At 36.2% G+C, this 9103-nt stretch overlaps 2 protein-coding genes across 2 annotated transcripts; one reads left to right on the top strand and one right to left on the bottom strand.

Moving 5' to 3' along the window:
• Nucleotides 1-4907: 4907 nt before the first annotated feature.
• LOC108056791 (uncharacterized) lies at nucleotides 4908-6103 on the top strand. The gene is made up of 3 exons (XM_017140778.3): nucleotides 4908-5077; nucleotides 5396-5719; nucleotides 5823-6103. The coding sequence occupies exons 1-3, from the start codon at nucleotides 5017-5019 to the stop codon at nucleotides 5948-5950; spliced, it is 513 nt and encodes a 170-aa protein (XP_016996267.2). The 5' UTR covers nucleotides 4908-5016; the 3' UTR covers nucleotides 5951-6103.
• Nucleotides 6104-6217: 114 nt separating this feature from the next.
• Nucleotides 6218-7883, bottom strand: hydra. Its single transcript, XM_070218958.1, has 5 exons — nucleotides 7726-7883; nucleotides 7403-7662; nucleotides 6908-7093; nucleotides 6474-6745; nucleotides 6218-6412 (listed from the first exon to the last, which is right to left on the bottom strand). The coding sequence occupies exons 1-4, from the start codon at nucleotides 7742-7744 to the stop codon at nucleotides 6512-6514; spliced, it is 699 nt and encodes a 232-aa protein (XP_070075059.1). The 5' UTR covers nucleotides 7745-7883; the 3' UTR covers nucleotides 6218-6412; nucleotides 6474-6511.
• Nucleotides 7884-9103: the final 1220 nt, after the last annotated feature.

The following is a 9103-nucleotide window of genomic DNA, read 5'->3' as shown; positions in this document are numbered from 1 at the left end:
ATCTTGAGGTAAGTTACAAAACTAAAACATTTAGTTTAAGGCTGACTAAATGGATTGCAATTATATATATTGTACAAATAAAATATTACTAAAATTTTAATAATTCCTAAAAAAATTATGATTTTAAAAAACATTTTATAAAATCACTAAAAAACCATACATTTTTAATAGTCATTATTATTTTGAAAAATTACAAAAGAGATTTTTGAAAGTATTCCAGAAATTCTTGTTTTTTAGATCGGAAAAAGGTAACAACATGACCAATCCATTTTTTCGAATGTAGTTCGTAGTTTTTGGACCCAATTAGAGCCCCGACTCCCACGCACGTGTTCCTTTTTTTTCGGCCCTGCACTTGTCGGCTCCCATTCCCATTCCCCTTACTTTTTCGGGGTTTCCACCGGCGGATCCCTCTGACAGTTGCTGTTGTTACGGTTCACCATGACCAACGCCAACAATTACCGCCGCAATTCTATTGTCTCTCGATTTCCTGGGCCCCTGCACATGTGGATATGCACATATATAGTTTTTTATAGCTCATTTCCCACATGTCGCGGAGTTTTCGCCCTCTCTTCGGGAATGACACTTCGGAACCATTTTAATGAGCCCAAATTACTCGCTTTAAAAAAGAAATGAATAGGGTAAGGGTAAAAACACTGGATGCACATGTCCAGTCGATCGGCCGGAAGTTGCCATTAGCCGTTAACCATTATCCATTAACCATTAACCATTCAGCATTCACCAGTTGGCATCGATCCTCACGATCCTCATCGATCTGCGAGGCGAAAACCAATTAAGACTGTCAAACAAATTTTAAGCGCCATCGGAATTATGATTATTAATGAGGGTTCATTGTTTATGTCTCAATTTTTGGGCAAGTTCCGGAGGTATGGGAAAAAATGCCATTAAAATTAGTCAGCCATTAAGTTGTAAATTTTTTTACCTTTGGCAGCTATTTAAATAAAATAAAATAAAATATAAAGAAATTAATAATAACTAAAATGATATTTAATGATAAATTGGCCAAAATATAAAATTTCCAGGTTTACATGCCAATCAATTGGAAACTTAATAACGAAGTCAGAAAGGTATCAAAATAATACTTTTTATCGGCTTTTCATGAGTAATTATGACTTTTTGTGTGGATCTTAACTATTTTTGTATTTGCAACAAAGTACGACTTATTTCTGCATTTAAATGCAAAGGCTTTGATGTTCAGTTGATTATTTCCTTTTTTTTTCGATTTTCCCTTACAAGTGGCCGGGAATCCGTTTTACGAGCTCATCTGGCGGATCGTTTCGCACATTTCGCACAATCTGTAACTCGATTTGTGTATCTGTGAGGTAAACAAACTCAAAAACTCAAACTCAATCCATGGGATGCACAAAAGATGCGACAGATATTTATGAATGAATGCGGCAACTTGTGTGCCTCGCCGATTCGCATCTTAATTCGAACGATGCGATGGGATGGAATGGGCTGGCCATATGGATCATGGATGATGGATAATGGAATGTCGTGTAACCCAAGAAGTTGCCTCACTTCTCTACGCTTCGTTTATCAGTTACATTACCATGCGTATCTCTCGGATACTTCCGCCTTACCCGGCTCATTCTTTTTACCTGGCGCTACTTGGGTTTTCCTCGAGGACTACTCGCCATCTACATTTTCATCCGCATCCTCATTCCCATCCCCAATGCTCTCATCCTTGTCTTCATCATTATTTTCATCGCAGCTCCCAGAGGAAGTTCCAATTTGCTACGTCAATGAACCATGGCCCTGATTTGCTCATCAAGTGCCTGTCCTCTCCTGTTCCCAGTTACCACTTCCCAGTTCCCTGGGCTCTCATCGTCCTTCGTCCTTCTGGCTTGTACATTTTATTTTTTTATTTTCATACTCCACCCCAGGACCTTGTTCGCATTTCTTTATTCCATTCGCTGGTTGGGTGCTTTTTTTGGGCCCGTGATTTCTGACACGGCGCTGACTGTCGGCTGTCAGCAAAAATCATCTTTGAATACGGACTAGCGAGGGGTGTGCTTGAAGGTTCTATTAAGTTTTTAAGAATATTATTTTGGAAATACATTATTTTTTTAAACCTATCCACTTGTATAATATAAAAAAAAATATAAAATGATTTCTTGTCCGTTATGGAGAATATCACTAGCCCCAGGTTAGGGACTTAATATTAAAGCTATTAGAGCTCAGGATATTTGAAAATAGTGCAGGTCCCAAGACCAAGAAGCTTAAGTATGTGTAAAAAGGTAGATGTGTTTTGCTATATAATAACTTGTATGTGTCCGCTTGTCCGTTAAGGAGAATATTACCAATCCAACCGAAGAACTTAAGAGATTAACGAAAGAAACTCAGAGTAATAAATAGTAAAGTAAATCCCAAGGCAAATGTGATAATTTTTATGTCATAATTTCTAAACTCCAAACTGCTCGAACCCACCTCGCAACCTTATATCCTTGTTTCATGTCTTGGGGGCTCCCGTCTTTACTACTATTGCTGCTCGAAAAAGCTGCGCCAAATTGTCTGTTTACATTAAATGCATAAATTATGCAGCATTTCATTTACTTATTTATGTTTGCCCTGCGAACAATCGCTTTGATTCCGCCACTTCAGCCAAAATGCCAAATGCATAAAATATGTCAGTCGGCCATGGGAATAAACATATACATATACTACTATACTATATATACAAACAAACATAACATTGTTCAATTTCATTTTGTATGCATTTCACTGCCGCCGCCGATGATGATGATTTTTCACGGATATATTCATGGTTGTTGCCCGGCTTTTGCCCATTTTGATGCCCTAATGATGATGTCTCTCAGTTTTGGGTCATTTGCCAGAGCGGCGCGGCGGGTCGACAAAACCCTCCCTTTTCCTTTACCGCCACTGTTTCCACTGTTTCTGGGTTTCAATTTAACCACCGGGTCCACAAATCTCGAAGAGCCCACCAACCCCCTGGAACAACGATAGTAAAAGTTGACAGTTATGTGTTGATGACAATGTCGACAACGCCCAGCGCAAAAACGCAAAAAAATAGAAACCCTCCATCCATATTATATATGTATATACCCCACCCGCTGACTTTTCCTCTCATCTCTTGGGTGGTGGCGTGTTTTCGATGCTACTTAGTCGTGTAATGACCAACTTAGTAGGCACTGGAGCCCAAAAATCTAATGGAACATCAAGTAAACCTAAAAGAAAAGACCACTTTCTTGGTAAATATTATGGGAGTTTAAAGTTTTAAAATTTAATTTTCTCTTTGTTAAAATATTTATAAAAATCAAACATAGTCCTGAAATACAAATAATACTAGCCCTTGAATTATTGTTTACATTTCCTAGACATTTAAATTTCTGTTTCCGCAAAAAAATAAAATAATAACTATTTACTTATTTTAAAAAATCAAAACTCGATTTTTCTAATAGAACATCACGTAAACCTACAAACAAAACTCCGCGTTCTTAGTTAATTCTAAAGAATAGTGAAGACTTAAAATTTTTACACAAATATTAGTGATTGATATTGATACTAAACAAGTATATAAACGGAAAAATTATATAAAATAATACATATTTTTGTAGTAAAAACATTTAAAGCATATTTTAAATATTTAAATTTCTAGTTTTTGGATTATTTAATATACTATTGAGACATTTAAACTCCTAGTTTCCAGAAAAAATCCTATTTATTTATATTTTTATGTTAAATAGGCAAAATAACGGTGTTTTTTGTGATCTTCAACTTTTTAGTTTGCCGGCATGATTAGCGATTCTTTTCTGGAGTCGCCAATTTTCCAGCTAACAAATATTGTACTCTTCTATTATAATAATTCTCATGTTTGTGTGTGTTTTTCGGTGACTTCAAAGTGTTTGCCGAGCCAAAATATTTTCATTAGGCGTTAATTATGCTCGAGCCAAAATATTTCCGTGTAAGAGGACATTTGTACCTCAGCATGATTGGCACTTTTGCATTGACCACGGCACTAATGACTGCATTTCGTATGCATCCTCATTTTGCTTCTTTTTATTTTCGAATTTTTTGCCAATCATCAGGAGACCAAAGGGTGGAAGCGGTGGAAAAAGGAAGTTGCCCGCCGAAACGTAATTTATAACCAGGCGATCCCGACAATCCTGACAATGCAACTGCAAAGTTTAAACATTTTTGCCGTATTTTTGGGGGAACAGAAGTTGGCACTGAAATTAAAACGAAAAATTGCAATCCACCCTGTCATTAGATGGCATCAATTGTTCGCACAAGGGACGACTCTCTCTATACGTCTATATATGTCGAAGGACCAAAAGGACGCCTTTGTCCTCGAATCGAAACGGGGCTCGTTGACAGGGGGGATATAAATGTTGTGATTTCTTAATTTTTGTTTGCATTTTTCTCGAATTTAGTAGGCTGTTGAGGTAATTACACTAATTATATGGCACTGGCACGCATTTAGGGGTAGTTCCCCATATCCACACCCCGAACCCCGAGGAAGAGGAAGAAGAAGAGGTCATCGAGAGAGCACTAGACCCCGTAAATGGAAATCACAATTCGAGAGTTCGAGTTCGGGATCACTTGAGTGTGATATTCCAATTTCAGGCGGGTGTCACATCTTCGACACCAAGTATATAAGTATATGGTACTTGACTAATTTAGGGGTTGTTTTTTGAGGGAATTTGCTTTTGGAGAATATTTAAGTTCAATAATAAAATATAATATAATATTTTATGTTTAAAATAAGATATTATTATATTTTTAAATATTGCATTATTAGGAGTATATTTTTGAACATTACAAGCAATCAGTTTACCTTTTCAATTTTATTTTCAGTTTTTTTAGAAACAGCAACCTCTGACTTCAATGTCAACCTAACTTGCTTGGGATTCCTCTGTGATTTCTCATTGTGTTTTTAGCAGCCAGTCTAGTAAGATAAAAAAAAAACTCACAAAATTTCATCCAGCTACATAGTTTTCCCAAATTTTGTATTTAAATTTTTATTGAGAGTAAACGATGCAGCCGCCAAGAGATATGTGTAAATGTTTGTATAATATAACGCGTTGCGTGGGTCAAGGTGAGTTAACCAGCGATTCCCAGAACGGTTCGGTTGTTCATAAAAGAGATATCACGGTTTTTATTAAATGATATGAAATCAAAATGAAAAAAAAAAATGTTCTTTCTGATAAATTTCTTGTAATTCTTGACAGACGTAAAATGATTCGTTTCCTATGGTTTTATTCATGTTATATAGTTCTTCTGTGGTAAAATAAGTCTTTTATGTAACGTTACCCTTAAAGACGATATAAAAGGGAAATAAATATTTTTTAAGGATTAATTTCGTTTTTGACAGACGTAAAAGTAATGGTTTCCTACGTTGTTTTTTGCTTTTTAGCTTGTTCCTATAGCACCAAACGTAATTTTCTGGCCATGCAGGCCATGACCGCCCGTAAGATCCGGGAGTCGAATATCCCCGAGAAGGAGGCGGAGTCCCGCTTTGATGGCAACTGGGGGCGTGGCCCTCAAGCGGGCGACCGTCTGCCAACGGCCGTGAGTCTGGTCAGTTGCAAGCTCCGGGAGGCGGAGAGGAATGAAGTGAATACCGCCTTCCTGCGCTATGGAAAATCAATGACCGATTTGGCGAAGAGTGCCCGCAAATTGTATAAGGCTGCGCGACCCAGGAACATAGCTCCACAGCAGCCGATGCCCGGGAAAATCGGTAAGATTCCATAGTCTTATGGCTAAAAATAATTATTAATATTTTTATAATCCTAGAAATTTCTACTAATGTTACGTAATTTATTTTATTAAAATCCCTATAGATACACTTCGCTTGGGACCCTTGAAGAAACCGGAACAAAATGCCTCCGCCATAACCGATCGTCTTATCAAGCTGTTCTTGCAAGACCCCTGGGATTTCCCCAAAAATAATGGGCACTCAAACGAATAAGGCTTTTCATGGCTTTTCATATCGTCTCGAGGCTTTCAAATCGTCACTTTTGGATCTCATCTAAGCGGTAGCTTTAGTGCATTTATAAGAACGTGAATAATGTTTGTAACTTTGTAACGTTTTTTAAAATAAATGTCTATAGTTACCAGCAAATATTTCGATTTATTTCATATTATATATAAATGTAATATTGTTAATATAAATAAATAAAACAAGACGTTGTTTGGATTTTTTATTCCAAATATATTTTTTTATAAATATCAATTATTAAAATACAATTTTTTTATCTTTCCGAAAGGCTATACTTATGAGAATCCTGTAATATGCTGCACATGGTCCAATAATACAAGTTGTCGAATCGAAAAATCCGCTTCCGATCAGGAGATATGTACAAAATATGTAGCCAGCTTATATCAACTCCTGAATATTATTATACGGCATTAAGCGGATTTGTTTGAAACGCTTCCTGGGGAGGAGGAAAAATTAGTAATAAATTATACACAATCCACGTAACTTCGTAGACTTGCTCCATAATTTTTGCTCCTCCTTTTCGCGTCGTGTCTAGTGACTAAATCGTATTTTGCCCAGAGCCGAGAGGTCGCACAATTTCAGGCAGGCCGATTCCTTGGAGTATTCCTCCCGAGTTCGCATCTTGTCCATTTCCTCGGCACGGAATCTGTGCAGTTCGGCCACGGACTTGGCCAGTTCCTGAAGATTAGACGTCTTGAACTGCTCCGATTTGCTGCCGGATGCCGAATTTTCTGGACGGTACGGGATTTCAGACTGATTTTCAGTCTGAAAATGTATGCATTTAATTTATAATTAAAGTTTAAAGTACAAAAAGTATAAATTAAATCATTTCCTAGCTGTTTTTAATTTAAAAAAAATAGTTTTTGGTTTTCTTCCCTTTTCTACCTTTTTTTCTTTAGAATATTTTGTAATATTTTTGTCACTCACCTGGTAGCTATTCGTGGTCATCTTGGGGGGCGTTCGCATGTACCGGTGGTGCTGAATTTTTCCCGTGGCCGCCAGAACAGTGGCTGAAGTCCAGGATCCCGGCTTGGAGCTCTCGCTGCTTCGGACCGGTGAGTACTCCTTGGGATTGGTGGCTTGTTTGGCCGGTTCGCGCTCGACCAGAACCACCTCGTAAATGTAATAGTTATTCAAATAGTCAATTTAATAGTTTATTTAATTGTTGATTTAATAGTTTATTTAATATAGTACTTACTTAATAGTTAACTGAATATTTAATATTAATATTTCAATTAAATTTTTCATTAAATAATCTGTGTACTATTTCATGTAATATTTAATTAAAAATTTCATTGAACATTGACTTGAATATTTAATTAGCTATTTAATATACAATAGTTCAATAAATATTTGATTAGTATTTAATAGTTAATTTGAGGTTTAATTTTAAATTTTATATTTTACTTAATGTAAACAAACCTGCTCTTTGGCTCCAATTCTGGCCTTCTGCCACATTTCCTGCACTCGATTGCTGTCCACTTTGAAGGTGGAATACGGCTTCTCGTCCTTGTCATCGACGACTCTTTCGTTTTCAGCTGGAAATCTTTGGAGCGTGGGCCAGTTGAAGAGATTGCTTTTGGGATTTAGAGGGGGGCGCTTTACGAACTTTGGCTTCTTGCGGGAATTTCCCGAAAAGTTGCGCCATAGAAAGCTACACGACTCTGCGAAAGGTCGGATTCCTGGAAAAAGGTATTTATTAGTTCGGATACTGATGGTATCCTCTATGGTAAAGTAACTATCACCTTTTAATCGGCGGAACATATTTTTGCAGAATATAAAAAAAAACCGATTGAGAAATTTAGGTGTAAGAAAAGTCCGAATATTGCTAGACTGGAAAAAAACTGAACTTTCTGGTTGTACAAAAATGGAGATTACAAAGTCAATGGCAACTTTGATTCTACATTAAGGAAAAATGAATAAAGGAATGCTACTTTGTTATATATTAATAAATAATACTTGTATTTATATGGTTAATCATTAAAAATTTTCAAACATTTTGTAAGATTTCTTTAAAAACCTCCAGTAATACTTAGTTTTATAATCTCCCCTCTCTCTTTACCATCCCAACACCTCATTAGCAGTCGCCCATTTTACGATATGCGATTTTCGTTACATCATCTAGAAGACCTCTATAAGGTCATAAATCCCAGGATCATAAAACCGAAGAAAAAAATATTCGCGTTTTTTTCGCCACACTTTTTTCGCTGTAAATTGGCGAAAGAAAAAACTGAGCTACAGAACTAAAAAACTGAACTCAGGACTCACCGTAACCAAGGCAAGTTTCGTTTTCGTTATGTTTTTTATTATTTGATTTACAGTCTCGGTTCGCCGATTGCGTTTTGCGTAATGTTGAGCGTCTAGAGGTCCAGAGAGTTTTCTCAATTTTTCACCGGAATTTTCCTTCCTTTTTATGCCTTTTTATGACGCGTGGATATATCCTTTTTGTGCGTCGCTCGCTTTTTTGTATGCGCATTCATTTTTTCATTTTCCTCCAGTTGCGTGTTTCCAGTTCCAGTTTTTTAGGCTGACACACGCGAGGATCCTCGTTCGCAGAAGGCAGGAATCCAGGATCCTGGCCTGGATTTTTATGGCTTACGCAATCCGAGATGACGAGATGCCGAAATGTCGAGATCCCAAAACATCCTTAGCCGTAAATCCAGGCAAACAAAACACAACAGCTGCACGGCAAAAAGTGTGCGCAAAAAGTGAAGTAAAGCAAATTTGCGAACAAAAATAATATCAAATATCAATTGTATAAAGTAAATGTTTGTTGATTCAATAACGAGAGCCTCAAGTATGAAACTAATGCCTGCATTTTATGTACAAAGAGTATTTTCTTTGATTGCTTAACACACATAGCTGTTCAATTAAAATGTAGTTATTAATTTGGAGATTATAAATGTTAGGATAAATATTAATTATTAACTATTATGACCAACCTGTTCTATTTAATAATGTAACAGTTTTAAAGATTATTTTAAGACGTAGTACTATTAAAGTCGAACTAATAACCCTAAAAATAATCAATTATATTAAAATAATTATTAAAGGCGAACTAAAAATGTAAAATATTTTAAAATATTAAAAATCTTAAAAATACCCAACCATTTATGTTAGTAA

Source organism: Drosophila takahashii, chromosome X, assembly GCF_030179915.1.
Source record: "Drosophila takahashii strain IR98-3 E-12201 chromosome X, DtakHiC1v2, whole genome shotgun sequence".
In the NCBI taxonomy this organism is placed as follows: Eukaryota; Metazoa; Arthropoda; class Insecta; order Diptera; family Drosophilidae; genus Drosophila; species Drosophila takahashii.
This window is presented reverse-complemented; position numbering and strand designations above follow the sequence as displayed.